This window comes from Rana temporaria, chromosome 9, assembly GCF_905171775.1.
Source record: "Rana temporaria chromosome 9, aRanTem1.1, whole genome shotgun sequence".
Lineage (NCBI taxonomy): Eukaryota > Metazoa > Chordata > Amphibia > Anura > Ranidae > Rana > Rana temporaria.
This window is the reverse complement of record NC_053497.1, coordinates 165,055,354-165,078,726: the sequence shown is the minus strand read 5'-3', so window position 1 is coordinate 165,078,726 and position 23,373 is coordinate 165,055,354. Positions and strand designations below refer to the sequence as shown.

The following is a 23,373-nucleotide window of genomic DNA, read 5'->3' as shown; positions in this document are numbered from 1 at the left end:
ACACACACACACACACACACACACACACACACACACACACACATATATATATATATATATATATATATATTACACACACATACATTTTTTTTATTAAAAAAAGGTGGTTAGTTTTCATTGGTACCGACCTGAGTAATTTTTATCTTTATGTTGTCCAGTGTCGGTCACATGCGACTTTCTTTCTTGCTCAGTATCTGAGTCAGAGTCCATTTCCAGGTAGATACAGTCTATGTATGTGCAACCAAAAATAAGACATATACAAAAGTAAATGATCATTTCTACAAAGAGCACAGCTAAAAAATAAATAAAAAAAAAAAAAAAAAAAGTCTATGGCTTTCACATGGTTTCAATTTCACAACAGACAAATAGTCCAAGCATCACTAATAGCATTCAGGGAGTGCATCTAATCTACAACCAAAACTCTGATTTCATCTCTGGATGGAATATGGAACAGTTGGATCCTCTGTTAGGATTATTGTTAAAGTGGAGTTTCCCCCCAAAAATGAACTTCCCCTTTTTGGAATTCACCAACCCCCCCCCCTTCCGGTGTCACATTTGGCACCTTTCAGGGGGGAGGAGGGAGCAGATACCTGTGCAATACAGGTATTTTCTCCCACTTACTGCGAATCCTCCCTCCAATTGTAATTTAAATCATCAACCCCCCCCCACAGTGACAGGCAACAATGGGTAATCTGCGTTACTCTGCGGACTCTATTCGGGGTCTGAGACAATTCGCAACTACATTACCAGCCGTCACCAAAAAGGCCTTAAAAATAGACCAACTCTGGAGAGTCGATCGACCATCAAAAATTTTAACCACTTAACATAGCTAAAGCACATATCATGTGCTTTGATTAATACAAGATCAGCAGTAAAACACCGATTAGAAATCCACGATTTCTTACTACAAAACGACCTAGACTGCCTCTTTATTACAGAAAGTTGGCTCTCAGACGACTGCAACACCATTCTCGGTGAACTGGTGTCAGAAAACTATCACCTAATAACGGAAAACAGAATAGGGCAAAGAGGAGGAGGCCTTGCGGTGATCCATAAGAATCCCATTGCAATCACTAAACCAGCCCTTCAAAATCCTCTTCCATTTATGGAAACCCTTACTCTTCAACTTCAAACTTCCCCCCAGGAGACTGTTCACATTCTCCTCTGCTATAGGCCACCTGGGCCAAAATCGCAGCTTCTACCATCATTAACGGAGTTCATATCCACTTATACCCTTAACAGCAAACACCTTTTGCTGCTCGGGGATTTCAATCTGTGGGCTAACTCCTCACAGGATCCCATTGCGGATGCCTGCATCGATCACTTAGAGGGATTAGGACTGCAGCAACTTATATGCGGGCCAACACATGCTTCAGGTCACACACTGGACCTAATTTTCAGACAAAATCTGGAAATAAGCATTTTAGAAAATGAACCATTGCCATGGACAGACCACCATGCAATCAAGTTCACAATCTCCAAAATCCCCCCAGTGTCAAAAGCACCCAAACCGGTGACAATACACTGGGCTAGATCTCAGAAGAAGCTCCACTCGGAACTCTTCAAATCTACCTTGGGAAACGGAATCAAAACAATCCAGCGTCAGCAAACAGCCGCAGATACACTGGACGCCATAAACGCAGCCTTGCTACACTCAGCCGACTTAGTAGCACCGAAACGCAAAATCGGCATCCGGAGAAAAAAGTCTGGCTGGTTTAACAACCAGCTATCGCTTCTGAAGCAAGAGCGCAGGAGGGCGGAAGCCGCCTGGAAAAGAAGCCCTGCAGAGGATAATCTCATCATCTACAGAGCAATAACAACACGATATCACAAAGAAATTTTCAAAGCCAAGAAACATCATTTTTCTATGGCGATTAACAGCTCCCTAAACCGCCCCCGCGAACTATTCAAAATGGTCACCCAGACCATGAATCCGGGATGTCTTGAAGTCCCCAACTCAGACACCCAAGAGTTCTGTAATGAACTATCGGATTTCTTCATTAGCAAAATTGAAAGAATCCGGGAAAGTATTCTGCAAAACGATACCCCCCTCAATCCGACTTTCAATCAGCCACAAAATACCCGCAGAAACTTTCTACAATCAACAAAGTTCACTCTGGAACCTATTTCCAGCGATACCACAAAAAATATCATCGGTGCCTTGCGGAACAACACATCGCCCAATGATATCATCCCCACCAAACTGCTGAAGGAATGTGCCGACATCCTGGCACCACCCATCACACAGCTTATAAACCAGTCTTTTAAGGAAGGCATAGTGCCATCCCTGCTGAAAGAGGGCACAATCCAGCCCATCTTGAAAAAACCGAACCTGGATCCCAAGGACCCAACTCACCGCCGTCCCATAACAGGCCTAAACGTTCTCTCCAAGATAATGGAGAAAGTAGTGGTACAACAGCTGCAACAGCATCTAGATACCCATAATCTACTGGATCCATTACAATCAAGCTTCCGTCCTGGACACGGGACAGAAACGGCCTTACTTAAAATATGGGACGATGCCCTCGAGGCCGCAGACGAAGGAGAATCTTGTCTCCTGGTTCTGCTATACCTAAGCGCAGCCTTTGACACGGTAGACCACAAACTGTTACTGATGCGACTAGCTTCGGTAGCAGGAGTCGCAGAAGGTGATTTACCATGGTTTTCTTCCTTTCTGGAAAACCGATCACAAACAGTCAAATTGGGTTCCTTCACGTCAGAAAAGCGCACGGTGTCATGTGGAGTCCCCCAAGGATCCCCCCTGTCACCGGTGCTTTTCAACATCTATCTTCGCCCTCTCTTTGACATTATCAGTAGCCAAGAACTACTCTATCACTCTTATGCAGACGATACGCAACTGTATTTTCGCATCTGCAACAAAAAGGATCATCATCCCAGTTTAGAGAAATGTCTCTCTTTGATTGACAACTGGATGACCAAGAGCTATCTTAAACTCAACAGTTCTAAAACAGAACTCCTTGTGTTTCAGGCCAGCCGAAAGAGTCAAGTGGTAACAACTTGGACACCACCGCCCATTCTGGGCCAAATCATCACCCCTAGCTCCAAAGTCAAAAGTCTCGGGGTCATTTTTGACACCTTCATGACAATGGACGCACAAATAGGGTCAGTAGTCAGCGGAGTGCACCATCTGTTGCGCCTACTACGCAGACTTATTCCATTTATCCCCAAAGAAGACGTAGCAGTCGTGGTGGGAACAATCGTGAATTCCAGACTGGACTATGCTAACGCCCTGTACCTCGGACTCCCAAAGTACCAAATCTCCCGTCTGCAAGTCGTTCAGAATACGGCCGCCAGACTGGTGACTGGGAAAAAAAAATGGGAATCAATCTCACCTTCGTTGAGAACCCTTCACTGGCTGCCAGTAAAAGACAGAATTGCATTTAAAGCACTCTGCCTGACACATAAGCGCATCCATGGGAAGGCTCCGCAATATCTTTGCGACAAGATAGAACCTCACATTTCGAATCGCGTTCTGCGATCCACCGACCAAAATCTGGTCAGGGTACCAAAAACCAAATACAAGTCCAAAGGAGAAAGAAGGTTTGCTTTCCAGGGTCCTAGACTATGGAACGCTTTACCAACCAGCGTTCGGTTAGAGGAAAACCACCTGACTTTCAGAAGACAGATCAAAACTCTGCTCTTTTGAGGTCATGAGTCATAAACAACTAGCGCCCAGAAGCGATTCAGTTCGCATGTGCTGCGCTCTATAAATTTTTCATTCATTCATTCACTTACGGGCATAGATCACCTCGGTGGTGACCTACGCCACTTCCTGCGCCTACTCGGTCCTCCCGCGCTGTCTTCTGGGAGACACACAGGTCTCAGAAGACTGCAGGGACCAGTAAGGACGCACAGCGCAACTTACACATGCGCAGTAGGGAACCAGGAAGTGAAGCCTAAAGGCTTCACTTCATGATTCCCTCACCAAGGTTGGCGGCGGCGGCAGCAGCCGAGAGACTGATGGGCTTCGGCTGCCGACATCGTGGGTGCCGTGGACAGGCAAGTGTCTATATATTAAAAGTCAGCAGCTGCAGTATTTGTAGCCGCTGGCTTTTAATAAAAAAAAAACATTTAGGCGGACCTCCGCTTTACTGTCTCCAAGAGAGAAAGTAAAAAAAGGAAAATCCAAAATTTTACAGTGACCAAAGTCTTAAAAAAAAAAGGGAGTTTCCCCAATTTGGAGAGCTTTTCTTTCACATCACATTGTGTCTTTAGGAGAGGAAGTGAAAGCTCAAAAAAGGACACAATAAAAAAAAAAAAAAAAGGTTGGATTTTTAATTTAAGTTGCAATGCGGAAGGCCCATCGTTGGTAAATGAACAACTTTACTAAGGTTGTCATTAGAGAATGGTCTATATACAGACACCTATATCACATCATTGGAAACCAATAATAAATAACATTGTACCTGATAATTCATCATCTGTCAGTAGTTCTGGAAGATTCGCCACCATTTCAGGCCTCACAATGATGCAAGCTGCAAACGTACAATACAGAAACACAATCAAACACGGGGGGTTAGAACTTCGATCACTCATCATGTACTCTCTGCACAGCGTATACAGTATACCGCTTAAAAGCAAAAGACCAAATGTAATTATATTGCAGCTTACCAGTCCTTAGGTGTGTGGCTGCATTAATTTTTTTTATTTTTTTTCCAGGCCAGGAAGGCTAGTATTCAAGTTAGGCAAGTATAATATTTATTGCCAGAAATGGTGTCCTTTTCAATTCCTGCTAGCTGAACTGAAACCACAAATAATGTTCTACTTCCAAACTATCTTTTGTATACTATGAATTCCCCCCATATAATGGAGATGGGGGAGGTGGTGGGGTTAGTAACCCAAATTAGGAGCGCATCCTGGGTGGCAGCCATGGCTCTCTCCCTCCAGATAGACAGCGAAGTTCCACCCAAAAGTGGAACTTCCGCTTTAAGTACTCCTCGTCCCCTTGGCATGTAATTTTTTTTGGGGGGGGGGGGTACTTACTTTAGGGAGGGACTTCCTGTCCCACATCCTCGTTCAGTCTTCAGGCCACCTAGGCGATCTTCTGGGGCTTGTCACAGGTCCCAGAAGATCGCCTGTCCACTCCAAGAGCGCTGCGCGACTGAAGCCACAACCTGTCGCGGTCTAATGCCCACAGTTCCAATGACCACTCTGTGGAGAGGAGTGGGGCTCCATGCGGCCGCATCGCTGGACCGTGGAATAGGTGAATGGCTGTTTATTAAAAGTCAGCAGCTATACTTTTTGTAGCTGCTGACTTTTAATAAACTAAAAATAGCCTGGAACTCCACTTTAAAGTGGCAGTAAATCGCTGCCTTCAAAAAAAAAAAAATATATATATATATATATATATATATATATATATATATATATATATATATATATAGATAGATAGATAGATAGATAGATAGATAGATAGATAGATAGATAGATAGATAGATAGATAGATAGATAGATAGATAGATTTTTTTTCTCAGAAAATAGGTGCAGGAACTCAACCACGACCCCATTCAGATTTCAAAAACAGTAGAAGGGTCTTAAAGGGGCATTAAATACCAGGATATACAGGGAGTGCAGAATTATTAGGCAAATTAGTATTTTGACCACATCATCCTCTTTATGCATGTTGTCTTACTCCAAGCTAGGGGTGCAACGGATCAAAAAACTCACGGATCGGATCGATCCTCGGATCAGGAGTCACGGATCGGATCATTTTCGGATCAGCAAAAAAAAAAAAAATCTTGTTACACCCACCAGAGTTTTATATTTCATAGTTTTATATTTCATAGTTATTTTCAACACAAAATGGAGTTTATATGCTTAAATACAGTGTTTGGAAATCCGACGGACTGTTTACATGTTACATTTTAAAAGCAGCAGCAAACCTGCTGACCTTACATGCTTGCTAATGTGACAGAACACCTCTGATTTCACATTTAACTAAATGTGAAATCAGAGGTGTTCTGTCACATTATTAAGCATGTAAGGTTTGCTGCTGCTTTTAAAACTAAACAGTCTGTTGGTTTTTTAAACACTGTATTTATGCACATAAGCTCAGTTTTGTGTTGAAAATAACTATAAAAAATATATGATCGGACACACACAGCAGGGCTTCACCTGTCAGTGATTATTGTGGGGTATGATGGTGTCCCCATAGTGTGTGTGTGATGACAGGGGACACAGTGTGGAGGGGAGGAATGTGTCATATACTTGCAATGTATTAACTACCGTATGTGTTCTGCTCTCGTCCTCGTCCAGTGCTGGTGATGCCGAAGAGCATCCTCCCCCATCCCCCCGTCCAGGAATACAATAACAAACACTCGGCCTCCCCCTCCTCCTCCCCCCCGGGCTCCGCAGCGCTCCTTCTCCCTTCACACATGGCTCCGGCCAAAACACTAACACACGCTGCCTGCTTGTAAAGCGCCCGATGATTGGTTTGGAGGCAGGGCAACTCTGGGTCGTCGCTTCTGTTCTGCATCCTGATTGGCCGAGTGCTAGCGCCTCCTCCTTTCTTGTCAGTCAGTGTACTGCAGTGAGAGGAGGCTGAGGGAGCTCGCAATGTACGGATCATACGGATCACATGTGTACCGATCCGAATAGGTTGATCCGTGCGGATCACGGATCAATGACGATCCGTTGCACCCCTACTCCAAGCTGTATAGGCTCGAAAGCCTACTACCAATTAAGCATATTAGGTGATGTGCATCTCTGTAATGAGAAGGGGTGTGGTCTAATGACATCAACACTCTATATCAGGTGTGCATAATTATTAGTCAACTTCCTTTCCTTTGGCAAAATGGGTCAAAAGAAGGACTTGACAGGCTCAGAAAAGTCAAAAATAGTGAGATATCTTGCAGAGGAATGCAGCACTCTTAAAATTGCAAAGCTTCTGAAGCGTGATCATCGAACAATCAAGCGTTTCATTCAAAATAGTCAACAGGGTCGCAAGAAGCGTGTGGAAAAACCAAGGCGCAAAATAACTGCCCATGAACTGAGAAAAGTCAAGCGTGCAGCTGCCAAGATGCCACTTGCCACCAGTTTGGCCATATTTCAGAGCTGCAACATCACTGGAGTGCCCAAAAGCACAAGGTGTGCAATACTCAGAGACATGGCCAAGGTAAGAAAGGCTGAAAGACGACCACCACTGAACAAGACACACAAGCTGAAACGTCAAGACTGGGCCAAGAAATATCTCAAGAATGATTTTTCTAAGGTTTTATGGACTGATGAAATGAGAGTGAGTCTTGATGGGCCAGATGGATGGGCCCGTGGCTGGATTGGTAAAGGGCAGAGAGCTCCAGTCCGACTCAGACGCCAGCAAGGTGGAGTTGGAGTACTGGTTTGGGCTGGTATCATCAAAGATGAGCTTGTGGGGCCTTTTCGGGTTGAGGATGGAGTCAAGCTCAACTCCCAGTCCTACTGCCAGTTTCTGGAAGACACCTTCTTCAAGCAGTGGTACAGGAAGAAGTCTGCATCCTTCAAGAAAAACATGATTTTCATGCAGGACAATGCTCCATCACACGCGTCCAAGTACTCCACAGCGTGGCTGGCAAGAAAGGGTATAAAAGAAGAAAAACAATGACATGGCCTCCTTGTTCACCTGATCTGAACCCCATTGAGAACCTGTGGTCCATCATCAAATGTGAGATTTACAAGGAGGGAAAACAGTACACCTCTCTGAACAGTGTCTGGGAGGCTGTGGTTGCTGCTGCACGCAATGTTGATGGTGAACAGATCAAAACACTGACAGAATCCATGGATGGCAGGCTTTTGAGTGTCCTTGCAAAGAAAGGTGGCTATATTGGTCACTGATTTGTTTTTGTTTTTGAATGTCAGAAATGTGTATTTGTGAATGTTGAGATGTTATATTGGTTTCACTGGTAAAAATAAATAATTGAAATGGGTATATATTTTTTTTTTGTCAAGTTGCCTAATAATTATGCACAGTAATAGTCACCTGCACACACAGATATCCCCCTAAAATAGCTAAAACTAAAAACTACTTCCAAAAATATTCAGCTTTGATATTAATGAGTTTTTTGGGTTCATTGAGAACATGGTTGTTGTTCAATAATAAAATTAATCCTCAAAAATACAACTTGCCTAATAATTCTGCACTCCCTGTACATACATATACAAATGTGCGCAATCGTATCAATGCGCCTGACACAGAAACTAAGATACGCCTGAAAATAGGCTTCATCCGACCAACGTAAATTGCTGGCGTAGAGTGGGCGCATATTTACGCTGGACGTATTTGGCGCTCCCATTGATTTTCTATTCACATTTGCAAATGCGGGAGATACGCCGATTCACGCCCGTCCGACGCAGTGCGCGTAAAGTCATACGTCCGGCGTAAAGTTATGCCCCATAAAAGGAGTGATCCGGCGTATCTTAGGGAGTAGTTCTGACATGATTCTGGGGAAGCGCACTGGGATGCGTCCACGGGACGGCGCATGCGCCGTTCGTTATACGTATCTGTCTGGCGCTCGGCCCATCATTTGCATGGGGTCACGCCTCATTTACATGGCTCACGCCCACTTTCACATACGCCGGCTTACGCCTAGGAAACCCAGCGCAGTTTTGGCTTTGTGAATCCAGTGCTTGCCTCTGTCGGCGTAGCGTAAAGGAGATACGCTAAGGCGGCATAAATGTGCGCCAATGTCTGTGAATCCGGGCCATTTTTTTTTTTTATTAATAAAGAGATTTTTAATACAGCTTACCTGTAAAATCTTTTTCTTGGAGTACATCACGGGACACAGAGCGGCATTCATTACTATATGGGTTATATGGAGTACCTTCAGGTGTAGACACTGGCAATCTTCAAACAGGAAATGCCCCTCCCTATATAACCCCCTCCCATAGGAGGAGTACCTCAGTTTTGTAGCAAGCAGTATGCCTCCCAAAATGGTCCTCAAAAGAGGGGTGGGAGCTCTGTGTCCCGTGATGTACTCCAAGAAAAAGATTTTACAGGTAAGCTGTATTAAAAATCTCTTTTTCTTTATCGTTACATCACGGGACACAGAGCGGCATTCATTACTATATGGGATGTCCCAAAGCAATGCTTACAATGAGGGGAGGGAGAACATCTCCAAGACAAAAGGATTTAATTTAGAGATATACTCAAATCATAATAAATCCAACTTAGTTGAGAAAAATAATCTTAAATTTTAAATTTAACTCAAAAAAGAGGAGCCCCCGGAATCCGAGGGTCTCAAACTGCAGCCTGCAGCACTGCCTGCCCGAAGGCAGTATCAGTATTCCTTCTTACGTCCAACTTATAGAATTTTGTAAATGTGTGGACAGAAGACCAGGTTGCCGCCTTGCAAACTTGAGCCATAGAGATCTGGTGGTGTGCTGCCCAGGAGGCGCCCATGGCTCTAGTAGAATGAGCCTTTAATGATACTGGAGGAGGCAACCCTTTCAAGCCGTAGGCCTGAGTGATCAATTGCTTAATCCACCTAGAAATGGTGGACTTTGCAGCTGCCTGCCCCTTCTTGGGCCCATCCGGTAGAATAAACAGCACATCTGTTTTCCGGATCTTCTCTGTAGCTTTAAGATAGGCCTTCATGGCCCTGACAATATCCAAGGTATGCAGCAACCCTTCCTTTCTGGAAGTAGGTTTAGGGAAGAAGGATGGTAATACCAAATCCTGGTTTAAATGAAAACTGGATATGACCTTCGGTAAGAAGGAAGGATGAGGGCGGAGAACGACCTTGTCCTTATGAAATATAAGATATGGTTCCTTACAGGATAAGGCTGCCAGTTCCGAAACTCTTCTTGCGGAAACTATGGCAACCAAAAATACCAACTTCCTTGTCAGCAGAACCAAAGGAACTTCAGCCAACGGCTCAAACGGTTGTTTCTGTAAACTCGACAGAACAAGATTTAAATCCCACGGACAAAGCGGGGATTTAACTGGAGGTTTAATACGTAAGACCCCTTGAAGGAAGGTCTTAACCAGCGAGTGGGTGGCCAGCGGCCGCTGAAACCACACTGACAGGGCAGAAATCTGTCCTTTGATTGTGCTTAATGCCAATCCTTTATCCACTCCTAGCTGGAGAAAACTTAAAACTCTATCTATGGTGAACTTGCGAGGAAGCCATAGCTTGGACTCGCACCAGCCTATATAGGCCTTCCAGACCCTGTGATAAATCACCCTAGAGACCGGTTTCCTGGCTCTGATTAGGGTAGAGATTACTTTCTGAGACAGACCTCTACCCCTGAGAATCAAGGATTCAGCTTCCAGGCCGTCAAATTTAGATGCCGTAAGGCAGGGTGGAGGATCGGACCTTGCGATAGCAGGTCTGGCCGTAGAGGAAGAGTCCAAGGGTTTCCCACTACCATCCTTAGGATTAGTGAGTACCAAGCCCTTCTGGGCCATGCTGGAGCTACCAGGATGACTGGTATGTGCTCCACCCTGATCCTGCGCAGCAGGCGGGGTAGTAACTGGAGCGGGGGAAACGCATAAAGAAGCTTGAACTGATGCCAAGGGCAAACCAGAGCATCGGTTCCGCAGGCCATCGGATCCCTTGAGCGGGACATGAACCTGTCTAGCTTCTTGTTGAGTCTCGATGCCATGATATCCACGTCCGGCACTCCCCATCTTTGGCAGAGTGCTTGAAAGACTTGTGGATGCAGAGACCATTCCCCCGGCCATAGAGTCTGGCGGCTTAAGAAGTCCGCCTGAAAGTTGTCCACTCCGGGAATGAATATTGCCGATATGCAGGGCACATGAGCCTCTGCCCATAGGAGAATCAAGCTCACTTCTCTCTGAGCGGCCTGACTCCTGGTCCCCCCTTGGTGATTTATGTATGCCACTGCCGTGGCATTGTCTGATTGAATTCTCACCGGGAGCCCCTGCAATTTCGACGTCCAAGCCCTGAGGGCTAGTCGAACAGCTCTGAGCTCCAAGATGTTGATGGGTAAAAGCTTCTCTGGCTTTGCCCAAATACCTTGGCGAGTGGAACCATCCACAATCGCTCCCCAGCCCGTCAGGCTGGCGTCTGTGGTCACTATCTTCCAAGCCACTGGGCTGAAAGATTTTCCCTTCAGTAGATTCTGAGGGTCTAACCACCAACACAGACTTTGCCGGACTCTTGATGAGAGAGGCAACGGGATATCCAAGGCCTGTGGCCTTCTGCTCCATGCTGACAGGATGGCTGCCTGCAGGATGCGAGTGTGGCTCTGGGCGTATGGTACCGCCTCGAATGTGGCCACCATCTTGCCTAGTAGTCTCATACATAGGCGAATAGTCGGTTCTTTCTTGCTTAGAACCAGTAGGATTAATTCCTTGATGGCCTTGACCTTCCTCAGAGGTAGGAACACCCTTTGTTGTTCCGTGTCTAATCTCATGCCGAGATATTCCAACTGCCTTGTGGGCTGGAATGCTGACTTTTCTCGATTTAGGACCCAGCCGAACCTCTCGAGGTATTGGACCGTGAGGGCCACTGCTCGTTCCAAGCCGGGAGACGAGTGGTCTATGACTAGGAGGTCGTCCAGGTATGCTAGGATCGTGACCCCTTGGATCCTTAGCTTGGCTAGGATTGGAGCTAGAACCTTCGTGAACACCCGGGGGGCCGTAGCCAACCCGAAGGGAAGCGCCACGAATTGGAAATGACGCGAAGCCACCATAAAGCGTAGAAATTTTTGATGTGGCTAATAAATTGGAACATGAAGGTAGGCATCCTTTATGTCTATGGACGCCATGAAGTCGTCCTTTTGGAGTGTGGCAGCTGCTGACCGCACGGATTGCATCCGAAATGAGCGGACTTTTAAGTATGCATTTACCATCTTTAGGTCCAAAATTGGCCTGACATCTCCATTGGGCTTTGGGATGATGAATAGGTTGGAGTAGAAACCCAGCCCCTGTTCCAGGACTGGTACCTCTACTATTACTTCCTGGGAAAGTAGATGATCTAGAGCCGAACTTAATGCGGCTCCTTTCTCCAGATCGTTTGGAATCCTCGACTCCTGGAAATGAGGAGGAGGAAACCTTAGGAATTCTAGCTTGTAGCCTGTGGCCACGGAAGACCGTACCCACTCGTCGGGAATGCTGGCTTCCCAAATCCCCGAAAAGAGTCGCAGCCTTCCCCCCACCTTCGTGGGTGGGGGCGCCCCTTCATGAGGTAGACTTGGGGGCTGGTTTTGCTGGCTTGCGAAACCACTGCCTCTTGCCCCTAACAGCCTGTCCTTGTGATCTGCTGTTGAAGCCGAAGTTTGTTCTTGCAGGAGGCCGTCGATACTGCTTGGCATTAGAGGGCCCCTGCCCAGGGGAGGACTGTCGTTTAAACGCAGGTCCCTGAACCTTCTTCTTAGTTGGCAAGAGAGTACTCTTGCCGCTTGAAATGGTCTGAATGTATTTATCTAGGTCCTCTCCGAAGAGCCGTCCTCCATGGAAGGGAAACCCTGCCAGGAGCTTCTTGCATGGGGGCTCAGCCTCCCAGTTTTTTAACCATAAGAGTCTTCTCATATGGATAAGGGATAATGATAAACGTGACGCTTGTTGGATAGAATCCTTGATTGCGTCTACCGTAAAACATATGGCCTTAGGGACATCCGAAAATTCTTCTGCCTGCTCGGCAGGAATAAGTTCAAGCATTTGATCCGATAAAGCTTGAGCGACTCCAATCGCAGCCACGGCTGGCTGTACTACTGCCCCTGCAGAAGTGAAGGAGTTCTTAAGTAGGGCTTCCAAGCGTCTATCAACTGGATCTTTGAAAACCTGTACGTTTTCTACAGGACATGTTAACGATTTGTTAACACATGAGATGGCTGCGTCTACTGCAGGAGAAGCCCATCTCTTGGAAAACTTTTCTTCCATAGGATATAAGACAGAAAATTTCTTAGGTGGAAAGAAAACCTTGTCTGGTTTGTTCCACTCTTGGAACAAGACTCCCTCCAATAGAGGATGGATCGGAAACACAGCACTGCTTTGAGGCGCCCTCAGTGAGCCCAAAGCTGAAACCGTCGATACCTGGAGATCTGGTACAGGCAGGTTGAATGCCTTATGGACCAAGTCCGTCAAGCCTTGAATCCACCAGCTCTCCCTCAGGGAGACTGCCCCAGACTCCTCTGTATCCGGATCTTCGATCCCTGAACCTACTTGGTCCTTGTCCAAGAGGTCGTCCAATTCCCCAGAGGAAAGGACCTCCTCTTCCGAGGGTCCGCGCACGGGTGACGGAGATCTATTCCGCTTACTACCCTGCATGGCTGCGGCTATCATTTCTCCCATGCTTCTCCGCATCTCTTTTAAAGAGGTGAGAAACACCTCCTCCGTGACCACCTTAGGATTGGGTTGACTCGCGTCAGCTCTAGCCCCAGACCCTGATGGCCCAAAGGCTCCCTGTGGGGAAAGCAGCGGCATAGCTTTATCCGAGACCTCAGATTCTGCGGGGGAATCCCCACCTTTTGTACCCTCTGACTTTGATGCCATGGTACAATACCGAGGTACACCTGCTACTTATTGGTACCTGGGACTTATAAATAGTTAAATGCCCAAACACCTGTTTGGGGAATAAAAAATGTTTCCTCTACCCTAGATGACACTTTTTTTTTTTTTTTTTTTTTTTCAAAGAAAAACTTTTCTTCTTTTTTTTTTTTTTTTTTTTTCAATCTAGGCAAGAAAAAACATTCTATCCCCCTGAGTAGTATTGCCAAAGAAAAGACTATGAGATGGAAAAGAAAACCAGCCTATTCCTAGGCTAAACCACAATCTTCTGAAGACTGTAGTATTCTTTCTGGCCACTGTGTGTCCTCAGCGCCCCGTGCTTCACTCCAGTCCTTCCTCCCTTAAGCCAGAGAAATGAATGAGCTGTGGCATCTAAGGAAGGGCCGCCCCTTCCTTTAAACCACTGACCCGCCCTTCCCCCCCAGCTAAAACGGCGCCAAATGCGTCTATAACACGTGCACGCGCACCGCGCGCGCGCCCGTCAACGGGGGGGGGGTTGGGAGGAAGGGCCTCTCTGTCCCTGCAGCCGCAGGCCTGGAACACACGAGGAGGTCAGCGTTTTGCCTGCCTTGCAGGCATGAGGGAGAGGACTGGATAGAGCATCGCCTGGAGGCTTGCAGGTAAGCATAGCTCTCTGACACACACATACACTTGTACATAAAAGGCCCCACTCACAGCTTTTCCAACACTACCAGGGAGGTCACTTTTTATGGGGAAATATAACATATAGAGCCATCCTATCTTCATGATATGTGACTGGTTTGCCAGATGCAATGCATAACCTTAGGCATGTCCCCTGTGACCTCCCAGAAAAAACTTGCTAAGAGCCAAGCCCCGCAGGTTTTTCCCCTTACTTACCTGCTCCATGCCGCAGGACTTTGCCAAGCAAGAGGTCCAATCTTCCCCCATCTCCGTGGGGATGTCTAGACCTTCAGGCCCTGGGAACCTTCTTCTTCCATGAAGGATCCACTGTCCTGGGCCCATACAGCACCCTGGCAAACAGAAAACATTAGGCGCCCCAAAGGTTTTCTAAGTTCTGGGCCCAGGGTCCAGCTCTCTTAAAAAGAAAGCATTATGGGCTATACCCCAAGGGTTTGGGGTGCGGTTACTGACCACTTTAGCGCGCAGGCTTTTTTGGACAGAACCGGTAGCTCACCTAATCCCAAGGATGCGGAGGCAAGCTAAACCATGTCTAACACCTAAGACACTGGCGAAAAAACTGAGGTACTCCTCCTATGGGAGGGGGTTATATAGGGAGGGGCATTTCCTGTTTGAAGATTGCCAGTGTCTACACCTGAAGGTACTCCATATAACCCATATAGTAATGAATGCCGCTCTGTGTCCCGTGATGTAACGATAAAGAAAATAAAGTTTAGTCACTTTAAATTGAAGAATGATGATTTCTGTACTAACCCATTGGGGTCTCCTCCTCACATTGCAGCTGACTCTTTGCAGTCGGCTCCTTCCCTCGCTCTGCTTTACAGATCATTTGTGGCTTTCTGCAGGCATTTTCTGAAACCAATAAAGAATGCAGTTAGCATTATTTGGACAAAGACTTTAAACCCTGCATATTACCAACTACCTGGTAATAAAAATAAAGCTTGATACTGGCTGTCAAGAACGGAGTATCAACAAGTGTCTACCGAGGAGAAAAGGATACACAAGACAGTGCCTACGGATAAAAAGGTGATATACTTGAGTAAAAAAACACAATGAAAAAAAAATCTTTGCAATCATTTATTCAACAAAACCATCAATAGACGTAATAGTGCACTGTTGAACAGGTAAGTACACCCTTTGCATCAAAAGCAGGTATTGCCCCTTAAGCAGAAATGACTTCTTGAAATTCATTTGTATAACTGCCCACCAGTCTCTTCTGACCACCTCTCCATGCAAATCATCCTCCATTTGCAAGAGGTTTGTGGGTTTCCATGCATGAACTGCTTGTTTTCAAACCAATCCACCCACAGCATTTCAATGGGATCCAAATCAAGCCTCTCACTAGGGCTCTCCATATCCCCCTTTTTTTTTTTTAGCAATTATTGCAGAATTTATTAGCATGCTCCGAATCATTATATTGAAAGATCCATTTCTAGTAGAACTTCAGTTTTTGGACAGATGGCCTTACATTCTTATAAAGCACACCATGATATGATGCAGAAATCATAGTGGACATGATAATATAGTTGCCCAGGCCCCCGAAGCACAAAGTAGGTTCAAACCATACAATTTACACCAACATGCTTCACAGTTGGTATGAGGTTCTTCTCCTGAAATGCTATATTCAGTGACCAAACACCTCTGGTCAGTGATCAGTCCACAGCACATTGTTCCAGAAAGCCTGGTCTTTTTCTATATGCCTGCCTGATTGCTTTTCAAAAATGGCAATAGAGCAAAACTAAGTTTTTTTCCCCCTGACACACCTATGCAGGTTAAATTGATGCAATCTTTTTCAGAGTTTAGCTGCATGCATTTTGATATTAATTGTGGAATTGCCTAAATAACCTACAATTAGAATTTTAATTTCTTGGAGACTTATTTTTATTTATGGAACGCTTTACAAATTTGGGTCATCCTTGAGCAGGGGCTATGCTAATCTTCTCATCGTTACAATTTTTAGTATAAAAAAAATAAAAAGGGGGCTTTAAAGCAACGGTAGTAAACCAATGGCTTTTCTCACAGCAAGATTATAACATCCAGATATGTACACTTTGCTTGCTGTATAAGAGTTCAGATACATCAGCCTTACCAGCCTAAATCATATCCTCTTACTTACCAAGGGAGCTTAGAGCCTGGTAATTCTCCATCATCACATCTTTGTAAAGATTTTTCTGTCCTTCCCCTAGTGTGCGCCATTCCTCCTCCGAAAAGTACATGGCCACATCCTCAAAATCTTTAACACCCAGATCCTACATAGAAAGAAAAATAACATGCACAGGGTTATGGTTACACAATACAACGGTCCATTTGTGCAGGCTGGTCTACATTGTGTGTTGGCAGTAAAGCGGCGCTTTGCATTTTTACATAGGCAGGCATAGTTAAAACGGTATTAAATCCAAAACCATAAAATGTTAAATAATATATTACAGCGTATCAATCATTAGGATGTGGAGGCTACATCCTTCCCCCCCCTGTTTTCACAGGGATATCTGGCCAGTAACACATCTCCTGTATTAAGGCCCGTATCCACCCTGGATGAAGGAGCACAGAGGGAACCTTTGGACAGCAGCACTGTCAGTCTGGTGGGAGGGGAGTGCTAAATGTACTAGCAGATTTAGATATACAGCAGAACCTTGGATAACGAGCATAATCCATCCCAAGAGAATGCTTATAATTTAAAGCACTTGCATATCAAAGCGAGTTTCCCCATAGAAGTCAATGGAAACAAAGATAATTTGTTCACATTGACTTCTTTTGTATGCAGTACAACATGTGGCCAGAGGTGGGGGGCGCCGGAGAGACTCTTATGCACTCGGTTCCCAAGCCTCTTCGAGGGTTTCCGAGCAGTCTCCGGGGATCACCTCTGGCCAAATGCGGTACTGCACAGGCTCAAATCCTGCTTGTTTTGCGAGACACTCGCAAACCGAGTCAGGATTTTTTATTTTTAATAATAGTTCGTATTGCGAAATGCTCGTTACTCGTAATCCCAGGTATTACTGTACTAACAAACTGAAGTCAAACTCTAGCTAATACTTTATAATCAGTTACAACAAACAAGCTCTAATCTGCAACAGACTTAGAGGTGGATTTACCAAAGGTAAATAGGACGTAGCACTAAAGTGCAGTTGCTCCAGAGCTTAGTAAAATGAGTTGAGCCCTGATGAACTCCATCATCCAATCACGTGCAAGTAAAAATGCTGTTTTTTTTTCATTTCCCTTGCATGTGATTGGGTATTCTTTGTAAAGTGAAGCTTTACCTCATTTACTAAGCTCTGAAGCAACTAGCGGTCCATTTGCCTTCGGTAAATCAACCCCTCTAACTGTCTAAACCCATATAAAAAAAAAAACACACGGTCATCACATCAAAGAATTGGGAAGCAGCAATAAAAAAATAAAAAAGGTTGCTTTTTGCGTTTAATATTGCTTTAAACTTTTTTTAATTAACTTTTTATTGTCACATTTTTAGTAATTTCTGTGCACCTCCGCTGCAAACCCACCCTTGTAGTATGAACAGGACAGATTTTTTCCTATCTGCCCCTACAGTGACTGCCATTGATCGGACACAGAAACACGCCAGTCACTGCATATAGTGTGGATGAGCCCTTAGATGTCCACACATTATAAGAATTTTGGTTTAGTTGCTCTGGCTGGTCACAGGACGGCCTTCACAAGTCTCAGAGGTGAAATGCTTGGCATTGTTAACTCAGATCTATAATTAACCAGTACTGACAGAACTTTGATATCACACCACCATGCAGCTTATGGGCACTTGGCCAGTACTATAGAGAGCTTGCCTTTTACTCGTGTTAATTCATACCAGATAAAGTAGCTATATATAATGGATAGTTAGAGAGATATAGATTTTCGACTAAATTTCAATTATAACGCACATACATTTTTTGGATCACCACCATATATAGTCCCCACTGCAATATCCACAGACATCTCTCCCACTTTAATATGGTCGACATCTCCCCCACTGTATACTAAGAAATTTTTTCTTGCTTAGTGTTACCAGAGAAGCCGGCCGAACATGAGCAGTTGAGGACGGGGCGAGTCTCTCTTCTGAAAGCAGACCCCCTGAATAAAATAGCAGCAGTCACACACACACACACAAGCTGCATGATTCTGGCCAAAATGAGAATCACAATTTATTTTTATCAAGAATAAAGATCACGATTCTAGCGGCATAAAATATTTCACATTATACAAAAAAAAAATTGGGCCAACTTTACTGTCCCGCCCCCCAAATTCATTAACCACTTCCCGTCCAGTCAATAGTAAATTGACGTCTATTGACATCCAGCAGGATTACATGCCTGCGCGCTCCCGTGGGGGCGCGCAGCGATCAGTGATGCGAGGTGTCAGTCTGACATCCTGCACCTCCGATCTCTGTAAAGAGCCTCCGGGGGAGGCCATTTACCACGTGATCAGCCGTGTCCAATCACGGCTGATCACGATGTAAACAGGAAGAGCCGTTGATCGGCTCTTCCTCACTGGCGTCTGACAGACGTGAGTAGAGGAGAGCTGATCGGCGGCTCTCCTGACAGGGGGGATTCGCGCTGATTGTTGGCTGAGTGCCCAATAGAGAAATAATAGGCAAAAAAAAAAAAGAGCACGATCGATGCCAATCAGTGCCCACAAATGGGCACTGACTGGCAACATGGGCACTGACTGAAGTGATGCCCAGCAACGTCATCAGTGCCACCCCTCAGTGTCCAGTGCCAGCCCTCAGTGTCCATCTATGCCCACCCATAAGTACCCATCAGTGCCGCCCATGAGTGCCCACCAGTGCCGCCATATCAGTGCCCGTAATTGAAGAAGAAAACTTACAGTATTTACAAAAAAAAATTAACAGAAAAGTTTTAGTTGTTGCGCAAAAAAAAAAAAAAAAAAAACTCAGGAGGTGATCAAATACCACCAAAATAAAGCTCTATTTGTGGGAAGAAAGTGATAAAAATTTCATTTGGGTACAGTGTAGCATGACCGCGCAATTGTCATTCAAATTGCGACAGCGCTGAAAATTGGCTTGGGTAGGAAGGTGCGCAAGTGCCTGGTATAGAAGTGGTTAAAGTAATTTTTTCTAAAAATAAATGTTTGGGGGCGTTCCATGTAATTTTCTAGCAAAAAATAAAATAAGGATTTGAACTTGAAAAGAATTGTCAATAAAAGGTTTGGTGTTTAAGTGGTTAAACTTTCCTAATTTACATACAGAAGTCTATTCCTTTGATGTAAAACTCAAATTGATACAATGTTTAGACTTAACATTCCACTGATAGCATGTTTTAAAACTTGGCAGACTGCCCAGACTTTGACTTTAGACTGAGAGCAGAGAGAAAATTCTTTGCATACCAAAGATTGGGGAAAAAAATAAATAAAAAAAAATAAAATATAAAAAAACAACACGTGATAACGATTGACGATTAATTGTGCAGCTCTAATACACACACATAGTTAGGTCCATATACACTCTGTATACCACCAGAATATTAAAACAAAAAACAAACAAACAATCTAAATGAATTTGAAGTGCAGACTTTCAGCTTTAATGCAAGGGGTTGAACATAAATAGCAAGTACAAATTTTAGGGACTGCAACGGTTTTTATAAAACGTTAACTTATAATATTTTGTTGAGAATCCTATACTGGCAATGACTGCCTGAAGTCTGGCACCCATGGACATCAAAGACTGGGTTTCCTCCTTTCGTATGCTTTGCAAGGCTCCAACTGCAGCAGTCTTCAGTTCTTTGCTTGTGGGGCTTTCTGCCTTTAGGCTGGATTCACACCTATGTAGTTTTAGTGCTTTTTGCAGATTTTCATAGACTGTAGTGCAAATCTGCAAAAAGCACTAACAATGCATATGTGTGAATCCAGCCTAAGTGAAATGAATGATCAATTGGGTTGAGATCAGGCAATTGACTTGGCCATTGCAGAATATTCCACTTATTTTCCTTCAAATGCTCCTGGGTTACTTTTGAAGTGTGTTTTGGCTCATTGTCCATCTGTACTGTGAAGCTCCATCCAATCAACTTTGCTGCATTTGGCTGAATCTGGGCTGAAAGTACATCTCTAAAACACTGCAGAATTCATCCAGCTGCTTCCGTCTTCTCAATAAAACACAAATGACCCAGTGCCACTGGAAGCCATGCATGCCCATGCCATCACACTGCAATCTCCACCATGTTTTACAGATGACATTGTGTGCTTTGGATCATAAGCTGTTGCAAGCCTTTTTTCTTCCCGTCATTCTGGTACAGAATCTTAGTTTCATCCGTCCAAAGAATACTTTTCTAGAATTGGTATGGCCTTGTTTTATGTTTTTTTGTCCAAGTCTAATCTGGCTTTTCTATTCTTCAGGCCAATGAATGGTTTGCACATTGTGGTAAACCCTCTGTATTTGCTCTTGTGACGTCATCTCTTGATTGTAGACTTTGACAATGATACGCTTACCTCCTGGAGAATATCCTCCACTTGTCTGGATGTTGTGAATGGCTTTTTCTTTACCATAGACAGGATCCTGCGATCATCCACCACTGTTGTCTTCCGTGGACCAGGCCAGTTGAGCTTACCAGTGCGTTTTTCATTCCTCAGAGTGTACCAAACTGTTGAGTTGGCCACTCCTAATGTTGCTGCTATCTCTGATGGATTTGTTTAATTTTTGAAGCCTTACAATAGCCTGCTTCACTTGCAAGGACAGCTTCTTTGAACACATGATGTAAGTTCGCCGCAAAAGATTCCAAATGCAAATACCACACTTAGAATCAACTCCAGAGCTTTTACCTGCTTAAGACTCGGTTCACACTAGATGCAGCGCTATTTCACAGCAAATTCGCACCCCATCCAAATCACAAACCTGTTCATGCGAACTGATTGCAGAGTGTATGTTAAGTTAATGACACCCAGCAAGCAGTTTGCATAACGCAGCACGATTTGCAGAATGAGATCACATGCAATCCAACTTTGGTGCGGATCAAAAAAAAAAAAAGGTCCTGCAAGAGTTTGGTCCAAATGTGATGCAAGTTCAGCCATACGGTTTGTATGGCTGAAATTCGCATCACACAGACATTGCATGTGATCTGCACAGCAATGTGGTGCGCATTAAAATGTGATGCCCGGCATCGCACTAGTGTGAACCGGCACCAATTGCTAAAGAAATAACGAGACATATAGAGAAAGATTTAAAAAAAAAAAAAGTTATAAAATGGATGTATTTTAATGAGTGAAATAAGTATTTGATCCCCTATTAATCAGAAAGATTTCTGGCTCCCAGGTGACACCTGTCCACAGAAGCAATCAGATTCAAGTCTCTCCACTATGGCCAAGACCAAAGAGCTGTACAGGGATGTCAGGGACGGGATTGTAGACCTACACAAGGCTGGAATGAGCTACACAACATTGCCAAGCAGCTTGGTGGGAGGGCGACAACAGTTGGTGAGATTTTTCGCAAATGGAAGAAACACAAAATAACCGTCAATCTCCCTCGGTCTGGGGCTCCATGCAAGATCTCACCTCGTGGAGATCCGATGATCATGAGAACAATGATCTCAAGGCAGCTGGCACCATAGCCACCAAGAAAAAAAATTGGTAACACACTACACAGTGAAGGACTGAAGTCCTGCAGTGCCTGCAAGGTCCGCCTGCTCAAGACAGGTTATGTACAGGCCCATCAGAAGTTTGCTAATGAACATCTGAATGATTCAGAGGTGAAATGGGTGAAAGTGTTGTGGTCAGAGGAGACCAAAAATCAAGCTCTTTGGCATCAACTCAACTTGCAGTGTTTGGAGGAGAAGGAATGCTGCCTTGACCAAGAACACCATCCCCATTGTCAAACATGGGAGGTGGAAGCATGATTGGGGGGGGGGGGGGGGGGTTCTGTTAAGGAGACAGGACAACTTTGCTGCATCACGTGTCAAATCGTGGGTGAGAACCTCCTTCCCTCAGCCAGGGCATTGAAAATGAGTCATGGATTGGTAGTCCAGCATGACAAATGGCCAAAGCAACAAAGGAGTGGCTCCAGAAGAAGCACATTAAAAAGGTCCGGGGAGTGGCCTAGCCAGTCTCCAGACCATAATCCCATAGAAAATATGTGGAGGGAGCTGAAGGTTCGAGCTACAAAAATGTCAGCCTCAAAACCTTAATGAGTTGGAGAGGATCTGCAAAGAAGAGTGGGAAAAAAAAAAAAAAAAAAAAAAAAAAAAACAATCCCGAGATGTGTGGGGAAAGGAAGCGGTGCCGATCTGAGTGTAGCATAGGGTTAAAAACATCAGGTTTAATGTGTGGTATCAAACTCACATAGCAGCAGTAAAAGCATGTTGTACACATCCACGCTAGTGACTGGTATCCCTTCAGCTGGACGTAGGTGATCACAGGTCCCGGCCGCTTTGGTGGTGTCCGAGGCTCCGGGACTGCAGGGGGGGGGGGAAATCAGCTGGTCGGGTGGTAGGCACTTCAGCACATCGTAAGTGAAGAGCAGGAGGCATGGCAAAGCAGCTTGTGTTCGGAGCATGCGTGCTCCTTCATATACTTTATGCTACAGAGGATTTATCCATTCACCTGTATATTTCCCTCATATTTGCCGTAGGGTAATGTCGGCGGTGCCTCGATCTTGGCTCTTTGTGTTGGTCTATGGGTAAGCATGTTTCCCCTTCCCTATTCACTATTTGTGCTACTATAAATTTTCTGCGTTTATGTTTCTTTGATTACCTTTTACATTTTGTTACTCCATTCCAGATACTATCCTCCTGATGAAGCAATAGAATCCCACGAAACATCGTGTCCTGTGAGGACCCACTATACCCCTCGCCTCCTTATTAGAGTACACCAAATATTAGTGACACATGTTTTGATAGTTTGTATTTTAATACCGTTTTTTGGTACAGTGTCTTGCAAAAGTATTCACCCCCTTGGCATTTTTCGTGTTTTGTTGCCTCACAACCTGGAATTAACATGGATTGTTTGAAAATTTGCATCATTTAATTTACAAAACATGCTCACAACTTTGAAGATTTTTTTTATTTTTTTATTGTGAAGCAAACAAATAGGACAAAAATAACAGAAAAAGTCAATGTGCTTAACTATTCACCCCCTAAAGTCAATACTTTGTAGAGCCAACTTTTGCGGCTATCACAGCTCCAAGTCACTTTGCATAAGTCTCTATGAGCTTGCCACACCTTACCACTGGGATTTTTGCCCATTACTCCTTGCAAAACTGCTCCAGCTCCTTCAAGTTGCATGGTTTGCGCTTG

The 23,373-nt window shown here is 44.7% G+C and overlaps 1 protein-coding gene and 1 non-coding gene across 3 annotated transcripts in view; both read right to left on the bottom strand.

Moving 5' to 3' along the window:
• Positions 1 to 23,373, bottom strand: part of LOC120914280 (zinc finger protein 726-like) — a 54,227-nt gene that overhangs the window by 16,372 nt on the left and 14,482 nt on the right. For both annotated transcript variants that reach the window (XM_040324904.1, XM_040324905.1), the window contains exons 3-6: positions 16,245 to 16,377; positions 14,882 to 14,980; positions 4,428 to 4,496; positions 129 to 227 (exon numbers count right to left, since the gene is read on the bottom strand). In XM_040324904.1, the coding sequence (XP_040180838.1) occupies positions 129 to 227; positions 4,428 to 4,496; positions 14,882 to 14,980; positions 16,245 to 16,377 (400 nt within the window). The remainder of the gene's footprint in view (positions 1 to 128; positions 228 to 4,427; positions 4,497 to 14,881; positions 14,981 to 16,244; positions 16,378 to 23,373) is intronic.
• LOC120914788 lies at positions 16,010 to 16,115 on the bottom strand. The gene has a single exon (XR_005743795.1). It is a non-coding gene; the product is annotated as a U6 spliceosomal RNA (small nuclear RNA).